The 24,989-nt window shown below is 39.9% G+C and overlaps 1 protein-coding gene across 2 annotated transcripts in view; it reads right to left on the bottom strand.

Moving 5' to 3' along the window:
* Positions 1-2,687, bottom strand: part of PID1 (phosphotyrosine interaction domain containing 1) — a 523,618-nt gene extending 520,931 nt beyond the window's left edge. Inside the window, exon 1 of one of the 2 annotated variants that reach the window (XM_044070416.1) lies at positions 2,421-2,687. In XM_044070416.1, coding sequence (XP_043926351.1) covers positions 2,421-2,450 — 30 coding nt within the window. In that variant the 5' untranslated portion in view covers positions 2,451-2,687. The remainder of the gene's footprint in view (positions 1-2,420) is intronic. The other variant, XM_044070413.1, reaches the window with a different exon arrangement.
* Positions 2,688-24,989: the final 22,302 nt, after the last annotated feature.

The raw sequence follows: 24,989 nt of genomic DNA, 5'->3' as shown, positions 1-24,989 counted from the left end.
CTAGAACTCAAAGCTGTCTACATTTCAGTCACAAAAACATTAACAATTTCTGTCTCCTTTCCATTATCATAACATGTACAAAACATTATGCATTATTATTGTTATTATTATTATTGCTGTTAGCATATTATCATAAAATTCTACTAAAAGTTTGCTGGATTGCCATGGAAAGCCAGGACAAGAACAACTTAGTTGTGATATATACTGGTTATACATTTGACTATATATATATATATAGAGAGAGAGAGAGCTAAAGCGCATGAATGCATATGTTTTCCCTGCATACTACATAACCATTTAGTAAAATGGCCTTGATTCTGAAGTCCTTGCATGAATGTCAACAGTTACACATATTCAAAGGCCTGCTAATATCAGGGTGCAACCTCGTGTCTCATTACAGACAGATGTACATACATAAATCCTGAAAAAAAGAATTGTTTAATAACTGCAAAATTCTGCAGATTCTTTATTAAACCACTGTTATCATTCCCCAAGCCATACATTACCTGGAAAATTTTACAGCTTTATTGTTAAAATAACTTTCCCATTTTCTCTGATTTTTTACATAGTCTGTTGCATTATCCAAAAATACATGTAAGTAAAAAATAATCGGTGTTGGCCCTTAACAAGTTATGTTAGACAATCTTACAGGCATATTGATCTTTAACTTATTCTATTATCCTTCTGGGGAAATATCAACAGCTATGAACCCATGTTGCAGATTCGTCTGCCTTTGCACTTAAATTGTTACAACATATGTTTGCATGTACTGCCTTGGATCTGATGAACTTCTATATTCCACTTTTGCAGAAGGCAATGCATTATTACAGATTTCAGCAGTCATTTGCTTCCCAGTTTCTTTCCACAAGGAAAAGCTCATGCCTGTAAATATTCTGCTACATAAATAAATCACAAATAAATGCACTACTACAATATCAAGCTTATGCAACATACAACATTCATATACAACAAGATTACACATAACACAGACAATTAAAAAAAATACATGGTCAAGCATCTTTCCGATCATACGTGATATTAAAGTCGCATTTTCTGTTTCCCATAAAGCCATCCAGTTTTCCTTATAGATTAATACACAGACATATCACACACACACACACACACACACACACACAGTCTTAACACTTGCATATATGAGACTGCTTACAAATGTCTGACCCACACTTCTGATTCAGCTGGTGGTTACTGACAGTTTTATGAAAACATTCAATGTCTCATGTAACATTTCCTCTTGCTACTGCAGAATGTCTCTTGGCTTGTTACTTGCTAAGACTTCAATAAACAGAGGATGGCATTTTACCAGTATATAAACATTTGATTCATCAACACCTTGCTGGCTAAACATTTCCCCTTCACTATGCTGTGTACCCATTTATAACTTCTTAAAGGGCCACAGATAAAAACCACACAAGAAAAATGTCAAAAAAGTCCTCACTTTACTATGAATGCTTGGGACATTTCCAACGTTGTCAACTGGTAGTAGTGCTGTCTAAAATTATTTGGCAGTTGTCTTCCTTACTGAGTAAAGAAACTTAAGCAGCCAAGACTGCAGAAAGGGAACTCTCTCTCTCTCTCTCTCTCTCACACACACACACACACACACACACACACTAAACCTTTGCACCACTGACTAGTCACTTTTCGGAACCAGATGTATGAAAGTGAGGAATTTAAATCACTTTTAAGCAATGCAGAACTATGGTGAGGGAGTACGACCGCCAAAATCTGTAGCTTTGAAGACTACTCGTTTTCCTGGCAACACAGACATCTTGCTAACAGATGTGGATGTAAACACTCTTTCTCCAGATAAAATGGATATTCTGCTTTAGAACAGCAAGCTGTGTTTCATTTATCAGACAAACAAACAGTAATACTCTGTATTTTTAAACCTCACTGCCAAACTAAATATGTACCTTCACAACACTGTACCACAAGGAAAAACAGTTTAGATCCTGTGATACAGACCCACGTCAGTGCAGGCAGCTTGCACTTTGCAAGTCACATCTATAACTGAAGTTCGGGTTTGAATTCAGTGTACACAAATGGATACAGTCGCTGTGTATCAAGTCTGGAAAAGAAAGGGACGGCTACGAAAGATGCAGTCAGCCGAAACTGCAGCGTATTTATGTTCAGCAAGTCCAGTGTAATGAACGTCATACACAAAACATCTGGAATTTGGAAGATTAACATCTGGATAATGCATTGCGTGAAACAACATACACAGTTAAAATAATATAGTGCTACAAAGACTGTACATTATAGCAGAGGGCTCAATGTACACGACGGGCGTTTCTGACAAACTGCAAACATCATCTAACCGTTACTGTCTACCTGGCAAAGGATACACATATATGTATTACTGCATGACTGAAACGCTTGCAGCCCCTTCAATCCCATACCTGCAATCGATCGCTGGCTGGTTGCCACATACTGACCGTCCCGAAATTCCTTCGCCTTCAGTCGTTGATATTTGTTTTATTATGCTTTCCGATGGAAGGTCAGCTCCTCAGATTAGCTCTCTGCGACGTGGATCCTTCAGCGGTGTGGTGATGCGCCTCCACCAGTTTTGACAGCCTACTCGTTGCCAAGGCATTCCAGAAGTAGCGGATGGAGCACGAGAGCTCCGCCTGCAGCACGGTTCCGTAAAGGCGACGCACCCCAAGTCCTAAGGTCGTCATGGCGAGCCGAGGGGGTAGGGGCGCTTTCACGAGAAGCATAACGCCGCTCATTTTGAGTTTTCCCCATGGCTTCACTGCAGTTAAATAAGCATTAAGTCTTACAACTTTTGGAGCTGCTGGCCATTACTTCTTGGACGCTATGTAATGCAGTTCCACCTATTTGAAGAAATGGTACAGACTGACACCAAAACATTTTCATTTCTTGCATCAGAAAAATGTACTGGCTTTTACCTTTATAGCTAGACCCATTTATGGAAGAAGAAAGTAGTGAAAATATAATGCACTGTTAGCACTGTAATCGTGTGTGTGTATATATATATATATATATATATATATATATAAATATATATGTATTTGTATACATATATATGTATATAGCATGTGTGTGTATATAAATATGTTGTATACTGTATAACTATAATAAATATATAACGTATACACACACACACACACACACACACATATATATATATATATGCACACACACACACACACGCACATAGACGCCCACACCCACGTGTTGTGTGTGTGTGCTCATCTATATTATACATCTCAACTTTTTTATTAAAGAATTCTGGAGAGAGAAGAATGAAAAAATATATATTCGTTAGCTGAAGCTCATCAGGTACACAGTACATTATCTATTACCCTCAGCTGACACACGGCAAATCATCTGTTGCCCTCAGCTGATATATAGCACAACATCTATTGCTTAATGGTGTGGTGGCCTGTGTTCTGGAAGTGGCATTCGTGCAATCATGTTCAAGTTGTGCAGTCACATCTCTTAACTGTCCAGATTTTCAGAGAATGTCCAGATTTTGGTCTCATATTTGTGATCTGTTCCTTATAAAATTTGTGGATTTGTGGCAAAACAAGGAGGACTGATGCCACTTAGTAATGACAGACATTTGAATTTCAGACTTCATATCATTCAGAAAATCTATACTTACACAAAACACAACTTTCTAAGTTTTAAGATTAATATTTAACATTTTACCTATTTTGGGGCCTTTGTCTCCCCATTTGTTTTGCCAGATTTCTTGTGTTATGAGGTTGAGAGGTATGGATACAGTTTATCCAAAGCTACATTTTCCTAAGGGAAAATTAATGGCTATACCTGTGAGAGAGAGGACACAGAATGGTTTACTAAATCAGATGAAAAACAACCTTAGTGTAGGTTTACCTAGAGATCCCCAGCCAACAAGTGCCTGTGCAACTCACTTCATGAGCTGTATTGCCTGAGAACTGTGAATATTAGAAAAGAAACACCTCAAAATAAACTGGCCATTGACCAATGAAAAGGAATAGTAGCAATACAAAGCACATGATTATCCACGTAACAGGAGAATGTTACATGGCACTTAGTATGAGTTATGTCATGGAGTAGCCATCCTCCATTGTTATTATTGGCCAGCCCCTGAGCATGCACAGCAACATCTCAAATGCTTTGCAGGTTACAAAGTGTCCTTTGTTATGGTACCCTTCATAGCATCCTTTCATTCGAGTTTCTGGAAGACAACTCCAGATCCTTTTCACAGTAAATAGAACTCCATACCATTTCATAACCAGCTTTCAAACCCCTTCCATGTCATTTACTGCCCATGAGGTATATCTAAATAAACTAACATCCCTCCTGAGTGAAGCTAGCACTATGCTTTTGGGAGACTTCAACTATCTCTCCATTAACTAGGAAACCTACATTACTTCAAATAAGTAAGCACTAATATTGTCACCCTATGCCCAACGCCTACAGTTACCATGTCACTGGTCAAATCTGACCACCATTTTGGTAACTGTAATGGTAAATGTACAGGCAACATTAAGTGGTCCAGTTTACTTTGCCCCCCCCCCCACACCCCGATGTGGAGGGCTGTGCTTCCCACATCCCCCTCACATTAAATATACCAACTCCGAATATACCACAGTGAAGAAAACAGCAAAATCCAGAGAACGGCCCAGCGAATGTTTTCCCTGCGTACAAATTCACTGATCCGTTCCTTCGATAGTCTGTGGTTTCATGCATTTGGGTTCGACAAATGAGCGTTCACTATTTCTAGCATTTGATCAAGTAATAGGAGCCCTACTGCCACATCCGTGAATAATTTCTGTGCCCAGATCAAAGCATGGGTCAAGGAAGGCATCTGCCCCACTAAGGCACAAATATAATGCCAAATTCCAGAATAAACCTCTATAGTGGAAAACCCTAATATAAACAAGCTATACAAGAACTGAAGAAACTTATAGTCCATAAAAGCAAATTTAATACCCCATCATTTAGAGATGAACTCATGAAGATCAGCAGAGAATTCAAAAACAAAATCAAATCCTCCAAAAGTATGTAAAAATTGAGAATTGCTACCTCTGTTAAGGAGAACTACAAATACTTCTTCAGCTATGTCAGAAACCTTACTCAGCAATGCTCAAACATAATACTAAACAACATTGTCATTTGCTCTTCCCCAAGGACATAGCCAAGTCAGTATATTAGTAGACACATTCAGCTCTAACTTTACTCCTATTTTGTCTCCTAACTTTTCCCAGCTTATCAGTATACCCACAGCATTTCCTGTGTCCACTTCAAAGCAGGTTCAGAATGCTTCTTCCAAGGCCAAATTGGGTCCTGATAGTGCACTTGGCTGCCTTCTTGTCACTGTCTGGAGGACTCACTATTAAGAATATTCAGTCTCAGTCTCTCCTCTGGATTTGTGCCTGAGGACTGGAAAACTGAAGTAGTCATCCTACAACCCAAAGTAGTATCCACTACTGATCTAGGAAACTACAGCTCTACAAGCCTCCCTAGCCTTATATGCAAAGCAATGGAATGTAACATTATAAAACTTATTAACAAGGATATAGCCAATCTGCAAGCCCTGGCCCAAGCCAGTATGTGTTTGCTAAAGGTAGATCCTGCCTCCTTTACCTGGAAGGCTTCTTCATACATGTTACTGATGTTTGATGCACTCAGGCAAACTGGTTTACACTGCCTAACTGGTCCTGTCCAATATCAGTGATACCATCCCAAATGATCTCATTTTCAATAAGGTAATCAAACTAAATGTAAAGCCCCTATGTTATCCACTGGATAGCAAACTAGCTAACTGACATAAAACTTTCTAATAGTATTTCAGGAATGCTCTCTTTGAAAAGAGTAGTTGTCAGATGTGTCCTCCAGGGATCTGTTTTAGGACCACTTTTGTTAAGTATTTATTTCTCTGATGTCAAGGCTTACCATGTTTTGCAGATGACTGCACACTTTTAGTTGTCATTAATTCCCCATCAGGCTTCCAAACTCTTCAGGAAACACTAACAGGTACCAATATGTGGTGCCAGGACAACGGCCTAAAACCTAATGCCAAGAAATGCAGCATTGTGTCCTTAGGGAAAACTGGGCACACATGCAACTGCCACATAGGTGGCTCTCCTTTTAAAGATGATAGCCTTTAGGTATGCGGACATTTTCATTGACAACAAACTATCCTTTGATCACAATTTATTTATCCACTATTGTTAGGAAATCCTTTCACCTTACTAGACTAATCACCGGCGACATATCTTCCAGATCTACGGGACTTATAATCCTTCTCTACTCCTCCTTTATCAGTCCCATAATAAGCTATAATGACCCCTTTGGTATGTACCTTCCTAAGCACATGACCAAACCTGAGAGACTGCAGCATTTCCTCAGTACAATAATCAAAGGTATGTCTTTCTTGACTTACCCAGTCTGCCTGTAAGCACTCTCTGTCTTTTCTGCTTGCTATAAACTCTTGAGAGTTGATCTCTGTCTGGTTTACAAAGTATCAAAGGATCAAGTCCTATCTTTTTTAATTTCCCCAAGTCTTTTGGGATTCTAATACCATGACTGGAATGGACCCTATTCCTAAGTCAAAGGGTGATAAAAGTTCATGAAGTTAATATTGTTTCACTGTTTGATGTTAGCCAGAAGTGCTTTTTGCAGCACCTGCAATCTGCCCAGTAATGACTCCTTCTATAATCTGTACAGAGTTACATGTGTTGGTAACATCTAAGTATGATTGTAAATCCTTTTTATATGACCCGTTATTTCTACTACTACTGGAACTGCCTGGGTATCTTTCTTCCACATTGCCCTAGTTTCTGCCTACAAATCCTGATATCTTATGACTTTGTGTCAATCTGTACATAAGACACTGTAGTTACTGGGTGTAGCAATTTCAATGATCAATGCTACTTCTGTCTTCTTTTCATAGACTACTATATCTGTTTTTTTTTTCGCATGTATTTTTTGAACTGTTGGTAATGGATGATCCCATGTGATATAAACTTCATCATTTTCTATGATGCTTTATGGCTATGTTTCCAGTGTTTTTCACCTGCTTCATTATTAGCTTTACACAATCCCCAATGCAATAGTCTTACCACATTATCATGCCTTTTACTATACAGTCCTTCTGCCATTAGTATATCACAACTAGCAGCAAGATATGCAACTGTTTCCAATTCTGTTTTACAAAACCTACATTTGTCTATTTCCCCACATATAAATTCACCTCTCCTTAACAATTCCCACATTCAGTCCTGATCAACATGAGGTTGTTCCAAGAGTTTTCTATACTTGCAACTATATTTATGCATTTTCCACATTTCTTGCATTGTCATCTGATCCTTCACCTTATATTTTTTCTTTTGTTTTTTGGCACATTCAGTTGCTGCCTGATTTTTATCTACTTCTGGTTTGGTTTCCACTTCTGTTTGATGTCAATATACTTCTGCTAAACTAAGCAGGGAAGTCTTCTTAGACTTATTCTCCTTATGTTTCAAAACTTTCAGTACATTTGGGTCTTCAGAGATCAGCAGATATGTATGAAGTCCCACAATTGCAGAGCTATACATGTAATCAATTTTGAGGAGGCCTATACCTCCTTCAGAAACAGGGAGTATATAATTCTGGTATACACTGATTTTTATTAATCATTCAATGAGCATGAAGCATCCTTCTTGTTTTCCTATACAACCTATCCAACACATTTTTTGGCCAGTCAGTCACTCCAAAACTGTAAGTTAGGACAGGAAGAGCAAATTGATTTATAGCTTGGACTTTGTTTCTAGATGTCTTCTAAAACATGTCTTACTAAGTTTTATTCACATTTGTTCATGTTTTATTGTTGATCCTTCATCAGTTCCCAAATATTTATACACTCTCTCTTGCTCGTGTTCTTTTATATCACATTCGTGTCCCAAACTGATGTTTTGGTGCTGCAGCTTTCCTGCTTTAAAGGTTGCTTTTGCACATTTATCAAGACCAAATGACATTCTTACATCATCTGAAAAAATTTTGACCACTTGCAGTTGTGCTTTCAGTTCCTCATCTGATGAACTATACAGTTTTAAATCATCTACAAAAAGAAAGTGAGAAATCTTTACACTTTGTTGTTTTCTGGAAGACAAACTATAGCCATGACCTAATCTGTTAAGCAGACAGCTTAATGGGTTAAGAGCAAGGCAAAAGAGCAGTGGTGACAGAGAGTCACCCTTGAATATTCTCCTTTGAATTTTTATCCCTGTAATAATAATTTGTCCTTTATCGCGGCTTAACTCCAAAGTGGTCTGCCACTGTTTCATGGTCACTGTAATGTAATCAATCAATTCAGGGTGTATCTTATACATTTTTAAGCCCTCTTTTGTGGGATACTGTCAAATGCTTTTTGTAGTCTGTCCGTGCCATACTTAAATTCTTCCCATTTTTATAGTTCTCCATTATGACTTTATTTAACAGCAAATGATCCTTTGTTCCATACGACTTTCTTTTATTACCTTTTTGCTCTATTGCCATGATTGAGTTTTCTTCTAAATGACAATATTCACCATCAGCATCAATTCCGGTGTATAGTTTATACATCGACGGAAGACAATTTATTGGTCTGTAGTTTTTAAGATAGCTTGCAGGTTCACTCTTAAGTAGTATTGTTTTTCCTGTTGTTAACCAGGCTGATGCCTGTTTGGGGTGCACATATAAATAGTTCTTACATGGCCAAGTCTTCATGTAAAGATGTTAATATTTTTAGCCAGAAGTTAGGTACTGCATCTGGGCCTGGAGGTTTTCCAATTAGGACCTTTTCTTTACTTTGTTCAAGTCTCTGTGGCTGTTACTTCATCCCAGTTCATATCCTGTACATTTGAACTTCTTATTCTTTCTTTTACTTCTTCTATCCATTTAGCTTCTTTATGTTCCACATGATCGTCATAGACTTTTCTCCAAAACATATCTCATCATCATCATTATCATCAGCCCCCTTTTTTCCACTTTTTCCTACATGGAGTTGGGGTATCGTGTTAAATATCACCAGTTCTCTCAATTCAGTGCCATACTTCTGCCTTCTTCAACACTCATGCCTGACTGTTGCAGATCTTCTTTCACCACAATTCATCCACCTCTTTGCTGGATGTCCTCATTTCCTCTTACTTCTTTCTGTCTGTCCTAAATCTTCCTCACCAGATTGTCTTCTGCTTTTCTACATGTGTCCAAACCACCATAATCTGTTCTCTTTGATCTTTTCTGCAATTGGAGCTACTTTGGCTTCTGCTTTTATGTCCTCATTTCTTCGTCTGTCCCACAGTGTGCATCCTACCACTCTTCTCAGACACTTCTTTTCCATCACCTCTACCTTCTTCAACTGTTCTGCCTTTACTGCCCAGGTTTCTGTACCATACAGTAGTACTGGTCACCCCACTCTCTTGTACACCTTACTTTTCAGGTTCTTTGGCATTCTTCTGTCATAGACTACACCTGACACTCTATGCCACTTGGCTGCAGCCCTCTGATTCCAGCTTTGACCTCTTCATTCAGACTTCCCTTCTCCTCAACCGCCCCACCCAGATACTTGAAGCTGTTTACCTGTTCCACTATTTTCCCTTCTATCACTATTCTCAGCTTCTTCTGATTTCCATAGTTTGCTGCCATTATCATCATCTTATCTGTACTTAGTTTCATCCCATGTGCCTTCAGTTTAGTTTTGCATTCCATTCTCCTATCCTTTGCTGAAGTTCTAACTCAGAGTCTGCCTGTAATGCCACACCGTCTGCATACAGCAACTTTGTTGATCTGTCCTCTCCAACCTGTTTGCTAATGTAGTCCATCACCAATATGAACAGCAGTGGGCTCAGCGCTGAACCCTGGTGTTCACCCATTCCCACTGGGAACCCCTGTTAGAGGCTGAACATTGTTCATACTTGAGACATTGGGTCCTTGCACATAGCCTGCACTAATTCTACCAATATGTCTGGGACTTCAAAGCACCGCAGCACTGCCCAGATCAGCTTCCTTGGGACCTTGTCATATGCTTTCTCCAAGTCTAGGAATGCCCAGTTGGCCTCTCTCCTCATCTCTAGCTTCTCCTCAAGTATCTGTCTCACTGCAAACATCAGGTCAGTTGTGCTGCATCCTGATCTGAATCCAAACTGCTCATCTCCCATCTTACATTCTACTACTCTGCGTATCCGTTTATCAGTCACCCTCTCCAGAACTTTCATGCAGTGTGATAGGGGGTTGATACCTCTGTACTGCCCACAGGTGTGGATGTCCCCTTTGTTCTTGTGCACTTGCACAAGTATGCTTATTCTCCAGTCATCTGGGATACGCCTTTCTCTCCACACTGCTGTTAGTACCCTCAGGAGCCATTTCTCCCCTATCTCAATCAGCATCTTGATCACATCTGCTGTGACCTCATCTGAGCCTGCTGCTTCCCCTGACTTCATTTCCTTAGTGCTGTTCTTACTTCTTATAGGGTGGGCTCCTCTTCTTCTCTCATTGTAGGCTGTTTCTGGGGCAGTACAGCTTCTGCGGGATTTTCCGTCATTCAGAAGCTGCTGGAAATACTCCTTCTATCTGCCTTTGATGTCCTGTGGACTGACGAGCAGGTTGTTGCTGGCATCCCTTATGAGGGGTGTCTGGCAGTCTTCTTTATTTTTCTGCCTTTACCTTGCAACTGGATATAGCTTCTTTGTGCCACTTACTGAGTCAGTTTCCAGAAGTTGGTAGAGTGCCCTCTGATGCCCTATTCTTTGGTATTACAACTTTTTTCTTAGCTTCTTTGTTAGCCAACCAGTAGTCCTTCCTAGCCTGGTCTGTATTTTCTAGCTCTCACTTCTTCCTGTATGCATTCTTTCTTTTGATGACTTCCTGGACTTGTGCATTCCACCACCAGCTTTTCTTATGTACCTTACCTCCATACCTGACTTGGCCACATATCTTTTCTGTAGTCCTAACCAATGCTGTTTTTAGGCGCTGCCATTCTTGCTTAACTCCACCCATTTCCTCCTCTTCTTGGGGTACTAGAGCCCTGAGTAATTCCTTGAACTGTTGTACTTTCTCTCCAGTAAACTTTCAGGTCTTCAGCCTGGTCTCTGTTGACCTTAGAGCCTTGTCTGATCACTGCTCGTAGCTGATTGTGGCAAGTAGTGGTTTATGCTGTGAACCAACTGTTTCACTGGGGAAGACTTTGCAATCATGGATTCTACCCCAGTGCCTTTTCCTTACCAGGAGGAAGTCTACCTGAGTTGCATGTCAGCTACTCTTGTATGTGATTTGTGACTGTCTCTCTTTCTGAACCATGTGTTGGCTTCTATCAAGCCATTTGCTAGACAGAAGTCTAGAATGGCTTTCACTTCTTTATTCCTGTTGCCTCACCCATGTGGACCCAAGCAGTCCTCATATCCTGTTCTATCTGTCCTGATATGTGCATTCAATTCACCCATTATCAACACCAATTTATGTTGTCTTGTTTTATCCAGTAGGGCCAGCAACTGCTGTCTGAATGCACTCTTTTCTTCACTATCACAACCCCAGTGTGAGGCATAGGCTGAGATTATGAATACTGCTCTATCTTTATACTAGAATTTGATTGCCATGAGTCTGCCATTAATTCAGATGATATCCCTTACTGCCTTCTGAAGCCTCTCTCTCACCACAATTCCTACACCAGTTGTAGTCTGTCCCCCTCCTGAGTAGTAGAGCCTGGATCCCAAGCAAGTGGCTTTGCTGCACTGCCCTTCCATCTTGTCTCTTGGATACACAAGATGTCCAGCCTCCTCCGTATCATCATGTCATCCATTTCCAAGTTGCATCCTGTCAGTGAACCTACATTAAGCATAGAAATTCTCAGTTCATGTCAGGCAGGTTGATTGGTCGTATGTCCAGCTTTTGCTCAACAGAGTTATCCCAGGTAACCCAGGGTGGGCAACTAGGCTGGCCAGTAGCTTATGGTTTCCTATTACAAAATTGAAGAGGCTGAAAATTGAATGGCTTTAATACCCGAACTGACGTTCATCGATGTGTTTTTGTGAGATCGCAGTGCAGTGAAGATTGGAAAATGTGTCCTTTCCTCACTGTAGTGCGATCTAGGAGTTGGTATATATAATTAGCAGGGGGTGTGAGCCCCCCGCAAAAGCAAGTTCGAAGTACAGCATTTTCAATTTTTATGCCGTTCGAACGCTGGTCTTTTTGATGTTGTAATATAGACCCGTAGCTTATTGACCTAGGGCTGCTGGGCTTTATGGCAGGCACACACTGGCCAATAGGGGCACATACACTCCACCCACCATTAGCAAGGGTCCCTGGTGTAGGTCAGAGTAGGCCGGGTCCTCAACCCACTTATCACTGGTAACTACCCATGCCCATTTTGGCGACATTAGTCAACATGACTGAATCACCTACAGCCCTAATTTACACTCTCGAGTGGCTAGCCCTACCATGGCACGCAGTGTGGGATCCATTTTCTCCTATCTTGAGAATACTGCGCACCACAGTAGATGCCCAAAGTGGTTGGTCTGTACAACTGCTCACCCTATAGGGCACCATGTAGAGTCAGTGCTGCTGCCCACAGCTCCATTCATTGGTGAGTTTCAGATGGAAATACTCGGCATGTTTTTGGGACATGGGAGAAATCACATGGAAAAACAGGGAGAATGTGCAAACTCTAATCAGGCATTGGTCAGGATCAAATCTTGTACCTTATGCATGGGAGGCAAATACCTTAACCATTATGCCAACTGGTCTATTTCTTCTTTTTTGGTGGTGTTTCAATTCTTTTTGCTTGTTTCCCAATTATCTATAAAACTTTTTGCGTCATCAATAAATTAATTATTTTGTACTTTTCCTTTATATTTATCTGCATATCTTCTAAGGTCTTTTGTCTGTGCTGATAGTTTTAGTTTATTATTTGTAACAGCTTTGTCTATTGTAAAAAATAATTATCCTTGAAAGGCAGAGTGTTAACTAAACTCAAGAAGTTCCAAAAGTCTTTGCAAATGTGACTATCATCGAAAACCAATGATTTTAATTTGGTATGCAAAAGTTTAGCTCTGGGGTGTGTGGTGGAACCTTTTGCATTAACAGTGGGCCACATGGGTGGTTGATGTAAATTTTTATGCAGTTTGGGAAGTCCAAACATAACAGAAATTCTAGGGAGAGGTACAGAAAGAAAGTTCAATATATCAATGGAAATGGAGCCCTCAATAAAAAGATCCTGTAGTTCATTCCTAATTTTGTTATATGCATCATGTAACTCATTAATAGCCTCTGTTTAGGTACTGTTTTATTCCAGTGTGCAAGCCTCTGTTTAGGTACTGTTTTTATTCCAGTGTTCAGTTATTTATGGGGGGGTGTGTCTTTATAATTAAATGATTAGTGATGTGCTTTTACCTATAAAAGCACATGACATTAGGTTTTCATTGTATCTGATGAAGTTCTTAATGCAAGGACGAACGCACTTATGCAATAAACTTTTTGATTTGCCTTGGTCTCCTGATTCTTAGATTACATTTCTCACATTCACGAGTGGTACACTGTGTGGTAGCCCCTTCCTTTTGGTTCATCTTTTTGGTTGCAAAAATATTCCACTGTATTAAATCTCTTTTTCTTTCCCATGTCTATATTTCTTCTTCAGATGTATCCTGCTCCTCCTGTTTCTCCTTACTTTGAGGACTCCTTGTTTCATGTAACCTGTGTTAAATTTCTGTACTACATCTTTCACCTCCCAAGTATTCCATAACCTGATTTTCTATTTTTTTTTAACTTGCACTTTACTAATCTTCTGTTCTACGTTCTTTCTTTGTGATCTTTTTCTTTTGTGAATTTTTCCATATCTGGATGCCTTTGCCTGTATTTCATTTTGAATATCTTTGGGGCTGCCTTTTTTGTGTTGATTAATTTGGTTTTCTCCTTTGCATAAATATTGCACCATATCAGATCTCTCTTTTTTCCCATGTCCATATTTCTTTTTTATACCTTTCAAAAGTCTCTAGATTTTGTTCTTTATATTTTTGCACTTCCTCATTTGCTTCTTTTTGCAAAATGCCCAAGGTTTCTTTGTCTATATAATGCTTTTAATAAATGTGTTGTAGTAATGAACACAATTTTTTATTTGAAGCTTCTGACATTTTTCTTGTGGAGGTATTCTTCTTTTCTCTGATTTCTCTCTCAATCTTTTTTTATATGTTCTGTCTGGAAATTGTGGGCTTCTTGCATAATAGTAACAATACATACTTTCTTTCTTACCCGCAATAGTCCACTCTATCATCTTTATGACTCTTTTTTGGTCTATCAGTTTTTGAGATTTTTGTGGACTGCTACTTCCTTCTGCAAGGGGGGGGGGCATCATCCAATTGGGCATGGCCTAGCCTCATTGTAAGAATATTTCCATGTCTTGAGGATTATGCACTGTCATTTTCTTAGTCCTGGTACCAATGTGCCTTACCAGGATTGTCCCCTTTTTTTAACTGGGGACTTGTGCACCCAGCTATTTTCTTTATTTTTTTACCTACGTCTGTCCATGATATATGCTATATAAAATACAGTTTATATATCAGTGCCATCTTTGTGAGATTTTGTAAAAAACAGGGTCCACCTTGTGAAGGTACTCACCAAGACATGAGGATGAACTCAGTTCCAGCAATACTTTTCTCCTTTGCTTGTTGACTTATCATCTCTCCATTTGGACAGGATTAAGTCCACAACTGTTCTGTTCTTGAGTCCTGTGTGACGTTCTACATGTCCACAAAACTAATAACATCCTAAGCACCTACTGAAGAGATGTTAACTTCTATTAAAATATAGGTTTATGACTATGATATTGACCAGTGAAGATCTATAGAAACCTGGACCTACATTCCAATGACATGTTTAGCCCTTGTAATTTAAGTATGAGATGGGTAGAACATTTACATGTTACTCGTATCTGTAAGGGACAAGGTTGCTAAACCAGGGATTAATTTGCAGTTTCCTATCCATTTGTCCAGATTACATTTGAATAGAATTAGGGAAGTACTTGGCTTTATGTGGAAAGGATGAGGATTCCAAAGAAGTGGTAAGCTCTGTGATACATATCTGTCCCTCCAACAGGTTCTGTTTATGTTGCAGAAAGTGTTTATGCCACCATTGGACTTGTGGATGTGCAGTGCATCTGAAAGGATAAGGTCTGTTGAGGCTTTGTATGCAAGACAGACATTTCCCCTAAATAGTCAGGTTCCTATTGAATTGTCGACAGCTTAGGTTGTCGAATGCTTAATCATCGGCACTTAAGCATCAAACGCTTACAACAGCGAATGGCCACATCACCAAATTCTTTCCTTGAGAAAGAATTCACGTGGCCGTTATCGGGAATTTGCTCTTTCCCCAATGTAGAGTGATCTCAGAGTTGGTATATTTAGTTAGGGGGGGGGGGTGAAGCCCCCAGCTATGTTTGGGTGCGTTTGTTTATTTTGTTTACGAACGTCCACCTGAATTCTTTCCCGAGGAAAGAATTTGATGATGTGGCCTTTCACTATTGTTAGCTTTCAACTCTTAGGTGTCGATGTTTTAGGATTCAACAACCTAAGCTGTCGATGTTATGATATAGACACAATAGTCTGTATGACACAGAGAATAGAGACAAGGCTTTGAGATGGTCATTGTGTAGTTTTTATAATTTAGACCCTTGATTTTCTTGGTTAGAAAGCATTGTGGTCATTCAAGTTAAGTGTTTGGCCAGATGCATACCAATGAGGGCATTATACGGAATGATCAGCCTAATAAGTGCCAAATAATGTGGAATGATGTCATCCCTGGAGTAGATGCCATCTCTTTTCTAATAAATTGTGTAATAGCAAAGGACTTTCTTACAATAGTAGATTCATGGCAATTGAAGGACAATTTGTTGTCTACATAGGTTTTTATTTCCCTAGCTAACAGATCACAATTCAGGGTTGTGTTGCTGACGTGAAAGTTACAGGGACTATCATGCTTGCTGAAAAGAACTGTTATACATTTTTTTGTTATTTAGTTTTAGTCTGTGGTTATGGCACCAGTTATTTGTTTGGGAAAGGTCCTCTTGGAGTCTTTTGGTTTCCTCTGGAGAGTTTATGACTGCACCAAGATTACACTCATCTACAAGCTTGATCAGCCATAAAATCTTAATATTAGCTCTGACCTCTGACAAGTGCATGCCAAAGAGGAGTGGCCTAAACACTAAATCCTGGGATATACTGCCAGTGACAGGTCTTTTGGAGGCAGTAGAGACATGTACCCTAATTCCATGGGTTCTATTTGTGAGCCAATTTGCTATCCAGTGACTTATATAGGGATTAAGATTTAACCAGGGAATGTTTATCAACAATACATGAGTGTGGGATGGTGCTGAATCCCTTTGCAAGGCCTAGATATGAGCTGTGTAGTAATTTCCCCTCATCCTTTGCTTCAGTAATCTTTTTGAAGATGTTGACCTGATTAAGCAGACAGTATCTGCATGATACAACTGAACTGTCTTTGATCAACAATTTGTAGGTTACCTATCTCCTTATTCACTATTTTCATAATGATCCTTTCCATAGCCATACAGATGAGGCTGGTCAGACTTATGGGATTATAATTACCTGTGTCTACTGGTGCTCTGCCTTTGAGCAGGGGGATGCCTGTTGCTGTCCTCCATTCAAATGGCACAAAGCATGTTTGGTGGCTGATATTGAATAGTCTCTGTACAGGGTTTGACAGGTCTTATGCCAGGTTGGCCAGTAGGCAGCCTGATATGTTATCTGGCCTCATAGAGGTAGTGCTTCTGGCCTTGGAAAACAATTTGACGACTTATTTTTGGGAGATTTCAGGGGAATATATATGCAGTTATATGATTAAGGAATGCAGGGAGAAGGGGGACTGAGCTGGAGCTGCACGTATTCCTGGCTATCGAGTCTAATGACTATTTACTCCTTACCAGTACCCATCCTCAGGCCACATTTCATTCCTCCAGGGGGGCTATATAGCAATCAATGGGGGAGTAAAGGTGTAGATACCTACCCAGTCATCTAGGTCATGTTTAAAGGAAGACAGTGAGTCACACTGCTTTATATGTAGGGGAAGCCTGTTCCAAAGGTTTGGAAGACATTGGGTTATATACCTGTCCCTCCACCATGTTTTATTTAACTTTTGGTGAAAATTTATGTTTCTGGTTCTAGTACTGGTAGAACCATTTGACATGTGGAAATACAGAAGGTCCAGGGCAATCATCTCATTAATGGAGTGGTAAATGACATAAAGATCTTTTCTTTAAAGTCTGTAAGACACTGAAGAAAGGGATGGTGCATCCAACCTGTCTTCATAAATTTTAGGGCTATGATCTTTTTAGTCAGGAACTTTTGGGGTCTTTCTAATTGTTTGATATATTTAGTAAGATACATGACAAAGAAGGCATTGTACTCAATAATTGGTCTGATCAGTGCTGAATATGAGGGAGTGATAACCTCTTCAGATGTTTTTGATATTCCTTTGGCAGGTAGGAAAGCTTAATGAAACGATTTTCTAACAACCATTGTCACATGATGGTCAAAAAAGAGGAAATTATCAAGCTAAGTTCCCAGGTCTCTGACTACATTTTCAGAGGCCAAAAAAGGAGAGGTTCCAGCACTGAGCTATGAGGGGCACAACTGGTCATTTTCATGGTTTGGGATGTGGTTGCAGGTCCCAGTGTGTGAGTTCTGTCTTTCAAACAGTTTGCTATCCATTTTAGAACATATGGGTTGATTTTTACAACATTTAGTTTTTGTATGATGCTAGCATGAGGAATGGTATCAAAGGCCTTAATCGGGTCAAGATACACCATGTAGCACATCCACCAGCTACAATATCTGTAACCCTTTTGAAAAAGGTTACCACATTCAATAGACACAATCTACTCCTCACAATGACAGTCTGCTGAGGGTCAAGTCTAATTTGTGATGCCTCATTTTCTGAGGTCAGTTATAATATTATTAAATGTTCTATGACCTTTTATGGCCACACTATAAATAGCAATTAATTAATATTAGTAAAGTTGGAAGGCAGTCTGCCCTGCATTGGTTTAGGGGACATTTACACTGGTAACTTCCACATCTGGCCAGTGAAAGCTTTGGTGGGCTGTGCTCAGCAAATAATAATGGGGACCTGTATGTCAGTGTCATATAGGTGAACCCTCCAAGTTATTGTATTTAGTGTGTGCATATGTGTGTGCAGGTATATATAATGTCTAATATGACTATATATATACATATATATATACATGTATGTGCGCACACACACATGTATTTATCTATATATATATATATATATATATATATATATATATATATATATATATTCATATGTATAAATATATATCATGTACATGTATAATAATTTGCACATATACTACTTTATATTATATATGTCTGTATATATATTTCTCTATATATATGTGTATGTATAGATAAGGCTGATATTTTGAATGATGTAGAATACATCTCAGAAGATCAAAACACAAAGCCTTAATAAACTACAAACATGATCTATGCAGGAGGAAGCCATCCTGCACCCTTCACATGCCCTGCTGTTTATAAATAACAACTCCGAGATTGCACTACAATGGGGAATGTACAAAACCCCAGTACTGATATACTGCAATCTCACACGATATGCTACCAGCTTTTTTATTACTTATAAAAAAGCCAGTAGGAAATGGATTCGACTTTTCATGTTTTGACCATTTATTGTCAATTATACAGCATTCAAAATACCAGCCTTTCAATGTTTTGAATGTATCCCATATAGATATATAAATACACAGACACACATGTTCAGGTGAGTATGGAGGTCTTGCCACTGATATGAAAATAGACACTTTATTGTGCCTGACTGTTTCATTCCATCAACTTGTTCATGCTGGCATTCATGAATGAACCTCGTTTTCTTTTGAATAGCAGTTTATAATACACTATACAACTGAAAATAAATTTCTCTTCTTTAATCTCCCCAAAGTGCTTTTCTGTCCTAGCATTATACCTCCAAGCTTATACAATCTGCACATGATATATTTTTCCCCATCATAAGCAGGCTTATTCCACCAAGATATATCAAGTTTCTTCACATATTTATACCCAAATAAGAATCTTTTCATTATTTCTTTGTAAAAATTCTTTTTATTAAACGTTATACAAACACATTAATAATACTGATAGGAGAATACAAACTAAATTCTGAAAATTGGGCTCAATTTATCTGAACTACAAATACACAAACATGCTTGAACAAAGCTTCTACCATTGGTGTAAGATTGGGATTGGCAGTTGGCATAATTTTCAAGGTGTTCAGCTCACAGACATACATACAGAGTTTGATTCTCATCTTTGAAAGGAATATGGGCTAGGCTTAAAATGGCCCACAAGGGCAGGTAGCCTAATATTTACCTTTGAACTATCGACTGCAGTATAGAGCCTACATAGGTTCATAGGTGTGCACTAGGCTAATGACCCTAGAGCCCTTACAAGCCTAGCCCATGGGATTACCCTGGCATTGTGCCACCTGACCTTACTTCCCAGTGCCTCTGTTGAGTAAAGCCACTGGAGTGATCCCTGGGGTGAATTTTCTATTTCCCATCCACTCATCAAGATTTCTCTTGAAGAGGCTAGTGAGATGCTCTGCTTGACATGTATGGGAAGTCTATTCCATAGCATGGACAGTCCCTACGTTATGAACCTGTCCCTCCAGCATTATCTGTTGATTGTGGTAATGAGGTTGAGGTCTGTGGAGCGTGTGGTACATAAGGATTGGGATTTTTTCAGATGTAGCATTTCTGACAGAGCTGGGTCAGACATGGCTTTGTAAGTCAAGCGGAGGTTGACAGTTTTTTGAGTCTGTCCATATAAGACAAATGTTTAAGGCCTAGGATCCCCTTTGTGAGGTACTTTTGTGGCCTCTTCAGTTGTTACAGGTGTTTAGTGAGGTACATGCCAAATGGGGTATCGTACTCAATGATTGGCCTAATGAGGGCAGAGTAAAGGGAGACAATGACCTTTTCTTCCTGGATGCAAAACCCTTAGTAATGAGATGTGCCACATAGAAGGACTTTCTGACCACAGTGGCAATGTGGTGGTCAAAAAAGAGGTTGCAGTCAACCTCTGTTCCCAGATCTCTTATAATGCCTTCTGTGTTCAGTGGACTAGCCATTGATGTGGTAATTCATGGGAACCAGGTTTTTCCCAAAGGGGATGATGACACATTTTTTGGCATTGAGCTTAAGGCCTTGGCTCTGACATCAGTCGTTGGTCTCAGTGAGGCCTTTCTGTAGGATGCCAACATCACTTAGGGAGTTAATAATAGCTCCCAACTTGCAATCATCTGCAGACTTTGTCAGCCAGAGTCCCTTCGTGTTGGCATGGACTTCAAAAAAATAGATGCCAGACAGGAGAAGACCCAGGACTGAACCCTGTGGTACTCCACTCATGACTGGTTGGCAATCTGACTTGGAGTCAGCTACTTTCACACTGTAGGTTCTACCTGTGACCCAGTTTGCTACCAACCTAGTGATATAGGGGCTGATGCCTAGGTTAGTGAGTTTTCCTATGATTCCTGAGTGGGGACTGGTATTAAAGGCCTTGGCCAGATCAAGGTAGGCTATATGAACCACCTTGTATTCATCCACAGCTCTGGTGACTAACTCAAAGAAGTTGACCAAGTTGAGCAGGCATGATCTACCCTTTACAAAACCAAACTGTGTGGGATCCAGAGTTTGGAAATTCCCTATATCCTTGTTTATTAGTTCCATGATGATGCGTTCCATAGCTTTGCATATCAGACTCATCAGGTTAATGGGGGCGATAGTTCCCAGGGTCTGCAGTCGCTCCTCCTTTGTGGAGAAAGATGACTGTAGCAGTACACCATTCAGTAGAGACAAAGCCTGAGGTGAGGCTGTGATTGAACAGGGCACACAGGTGAGGTGCCAGTTCACTCTGTAGTTCATGTAGAATACAGCCAGGGATATTGTCAAGTCCATAGAAGCTGTATCCTTGCCCTTGGACAGTGCTGTTTTAACCTGTGCATCAGTTTCCTCCATCTGTTGTAGAATTTGTTTATGGCAGAGGACCACCAGATTGGCTTTCTTTTTTTGGAGGAGAGCATCTTGGTTCTATTTATTAGGTATGGCAAGATCCATGCATTTGTGTACGTCTTCATACAGTGCATTAGTGTATGATTCGGCGGTCATGCAACTATTTTCCATTTGCATGGTGCCGTGAAGTTAGCCACCTGTTTTTAGGAGCCCAAAGTTATCTTTGGAGAAGTTTTTCATGGTGGTTTCCTTTGCAGGGGATGGGCGGGATGTAGGTGATTAGTTTGTGGTTGAATCTAACCAGGGAGGAGTTGACTATTGGTGTAGAGCCACAGTCGCCCATGAAAGTAATGACCAGGTCAAGGATGTTGCAACCTCTAGTGTGGGTAAGAATGAGCTGGTCTAGGGCATTCAAATTAATGAATTTCAGGATACATTGGGCAAGTGTATTGAGTAATTTTCACAGTTAATGGAGGGGTAGTTGAAATAGCCTAGTATGAGAGTGTTAGGTTGGACCCTAGTATTCTCCAGGGTGCTTAGGAATGTGGAGTGTGAGTCTTGGGACATGGTTGAGGACTTATAGCAGGCTACAACCTGAATTGCTGTCTTACCCAATGTTAGCTGCACCTGAAGTATCTCAGATGCATAATGTTGGGCTACCAATCTGGAGGTGTGTGCATCCTTTATGAATATAGAAACACCACCGCCTTTGGAGCTTCAGTCTAAGTTCTGGGGCAGAAAGGTGTGGAATGAGTTGTAGCCTGGTAGTGCAGGGGTGCTTTCTGCTGTCTTGAACCAGGTCTCTGTTACGGCACAGATGTCGATGTTCTCCACTTTAAGGAGTGCTTCGAACGAGTGCATTTTGAAATTTAGACTTCAGCGTTGAGCAGCATGACCCTCAGATTGTATTTGTTTGTAGCTGTTATGGTGGTAATTTGGTCTTTGGAACACTGCCTAAAAAAGGCAATATAGGGGTGGCAAGAGCACTGGCCAGTATCCGGAAGCCCAAGGGTGACAGATGCAGGTCATCTCTGGCAAAGCATCGAGGTCTGTCAATCATGTCATCCTAGGCAGACAGATACTAGATTCCCTTAGAATGACACCAGAAACTTAGACAATTGTTGAAATAAATCATTTTCTGCTTGTACTGTGGTATCATTCTGGGTGATGGTAGGATGCTGCTCAGGGCTAGGGTCATACCCGCCTGGGCTACATAATCCAAGCGCTCCTCCATGTCTTTTTTCATGTAGTCCAGGGAGGTATGTCTCAGGTCATTCAAACCCACATGTACAATGACAGAGTCACATTTGTACCTGCTGTTGAGGGCCCTGAGTGTGTGCATTATGTGGTGGATCCTGGCATCTGATAGGCAGCTGACTGTTACTTTCTCCTCATTCAACCTAGTGAGTGAAACATCAGTGTGCCTTACTATTGAGTCACTTATGACTAGTGTGCTGGGCATGCTGTTTTGCCTTAGGTGCTTTGTTTGAGTGGCACACTGTTTAGGAGAGTTATGTCTCTTGTGATTAGTGTTGTGTTGTGGTGGTCGAGTGCATTTCTGCCTTGGCGGTCTCTGCTGTTTGGGTAGATTTTTATTGAGGGCCTCTGCGAAGGTGGGTGTGTGGTTTGTGTTTTTATGTGAAGGCAGTGCTGGTGTGTGTTCTGGAGGACTATGTGTTCCATGTGGTGTGGTGCAAGTGTCGGCCTTCTCCTCTTGACCAGCTTTTCTGGTCTTGGCTGGAGAGTGCGTGGCTTCCAATTTGGATATATAAGTGCATCTCTCACAAGTCTGAGTGTTGGGAGGTAAGAATAGAAAGATGTCAGTGTACAAGAGGCAGTTGCTACATTGCCTCAGGATGCCCAAGTTCACCAGGTTAATAGGAGAAAGCACAGGGAATTGACCTTTAGCCATTCCTGGAGGGGTGGGCATTAATAATAAGTACTGGAGCTGTTTCCTTGTAGAACATTTAGTGCTGATAGAACTTTTGTGTGTTAGAATAATTGCTACAAGAAATCTGGTAAAGTGCTAGACTAATAAGCTAGTAAAAGTGCAAGAAAGGAGAGAACTAACAGATCTAAGGGAAAAATTGAAGAGCAGACTTTGGCACCGCTGTGAAGCTTACAAACAGTCCTGGATACAGCAAATCTGTATCTGGACTAGACTAGTTACATGAAATGCAGGAAACAAGCGCAAACATAGGCTTTTAAACCAGAAAGTTGAAAGAGATGGAAAAACGGCCCAAACAGCCAATAAACTATCATTTCTTTGCCAGAAACCACTCTTCGTGTGGTAGGCAACCTAGTGCTTACCACTCCCTCTGATAAGCTAAAAGGCTTCCCATCAACATAGAAAGGCCTGGGGGCGAGGCTCAGAAGCTTACAAACAGTCCTGGATACAGCAAATCTGTATCTGGACTAGATTAGTTACAGGAAAGGCAGGAAACAAGCTTAGATTTTTTTTTGCAGACAAGCAGCTAAAACAGCACTAAAAATTCAAGTGCAGTGCAAGCTAGCACTCTTGAGTGTGTAACAGTATTAAAGCAAATGCAGTTTAAATAAATGCAATTTATTCAAAATGTGTTCTGAACTGAATTCAATTATTGTTTTATTCAACTCTGAACAGTTAAAAAGTGCCAAAAATATACTTATCAGCTGAGAAGCACACTCAGTGAGAACACAGGGAGAGAATCTAGCAAAGTTTTTTTTAGTAAAGTGGAAAGGGAGAAAGGAGGAGCAGAAGATAATTCAAGGTTAAGAAACTAACTGGATTGGCCTTCTCAAATGTTCTCTCTGTATTAGGTAGAATGACCTAATAACACTAGACTGGAAGGAGTGTCTCAGATCAAATTTACAGTAGGGGCAGGCAACTGCAAAGCCACCAAGTATAATGATAAGATACCAATAGGGAGGGAGGGTGTGAAACTAAATCAGTTATATGATACACTCCTTGGCAGGAAATCAGAACAAACAAACAGATGTTAACAAATGGAGAAAAATTCCAGTTAATACCTTACACACAGTAAAACTAGCTAGAAAAGATTTACAAACAGTGTGACAGGCCCTGTGAGACAGACAATTTTAGTACAACCATGCAGATTAGTTTATAGCTATAAAATACAGTAAAAAGTATGCAGCAGACAATAAAAGTACTATAAATATCTTAGAATAAGTAATAACTATTAAAAATAAGCAAATAACAGGATACTTAATGTTACATATCACAGATCAGAGTTTTGCTCAATGCCCCTCCTCCGATTATCCCTGTGTGAAATGGCAGAAACACTCACAAGGTAACTTCTTAAGTAACAGAAGGTTGAAACCTGAAACAACTTTAAAAAAAGTCTCAAAAGTACCAATGAGGTGCTTACTCCAAGCCGTAGTCCAAGTAACCCCACTCAGCCATTGACCATAAACACTATACTCTCACTGAAATGTAAAATGGCTTTTGCTAAACTAAGATGGCCTGCAGGTTTTTGCAGGTTATCTCCTACTGAGTGAAAGAGCTACTGTTAATTGTTATTGGTCAGATTGTTATTGGCTAGCTAGCAGTATAGTTTTAGTTGGACTACAGGTTCTTGGCTATTTGTTTAATCATGGTTTGTTTGTAGATGCTGTCACTCATTTCACTGCGCTGCAAATACTGAGACACACTTGAACATAGCTGCTGGCTTGGACTGAGCCCACAGAGCATAAAATATGGTCATTTCTTTATTTTTATCTTGAATTAGAGTGTGCTAATGCTGATCTCAAAAGTACTGTACTGTTTTTGTGCCAAAGTGATTTAGTGATTTTTTTTTTGTGTGTATGGTTGTGTGTTTGTGTTTAGAACTGATTCTGCTGGTGAGACAAGGGGCTTCTGCTATTGTTAGATGAAACTAGTATTAGCTACATAGCAGTATGGCTTTTAACTGACCTGTCTGTCCATCAGTGTTTGTTTATACTTGATGCC

The sequence above is a fragment of the Protopterus annectens genome, chromosome 4.part1 (genome assembly GCF_019279795.1).
Source record: "Protopterus annectens isolate FY-2018-M chromosome 4.part1, PAN1.0, whole genome shotgun sequence".
Lineage (NCBI taxonomy): Eukaryota > Metazoa > Chordata > Ceratodontiformes > Protopteridae > Protopterus > Protopterus annectens.
The sequence above is the reverse complement of the archived record's forward strand: the minus strand, read 5'-3'. Positions and strand labels throughout refer to the sequence as shown.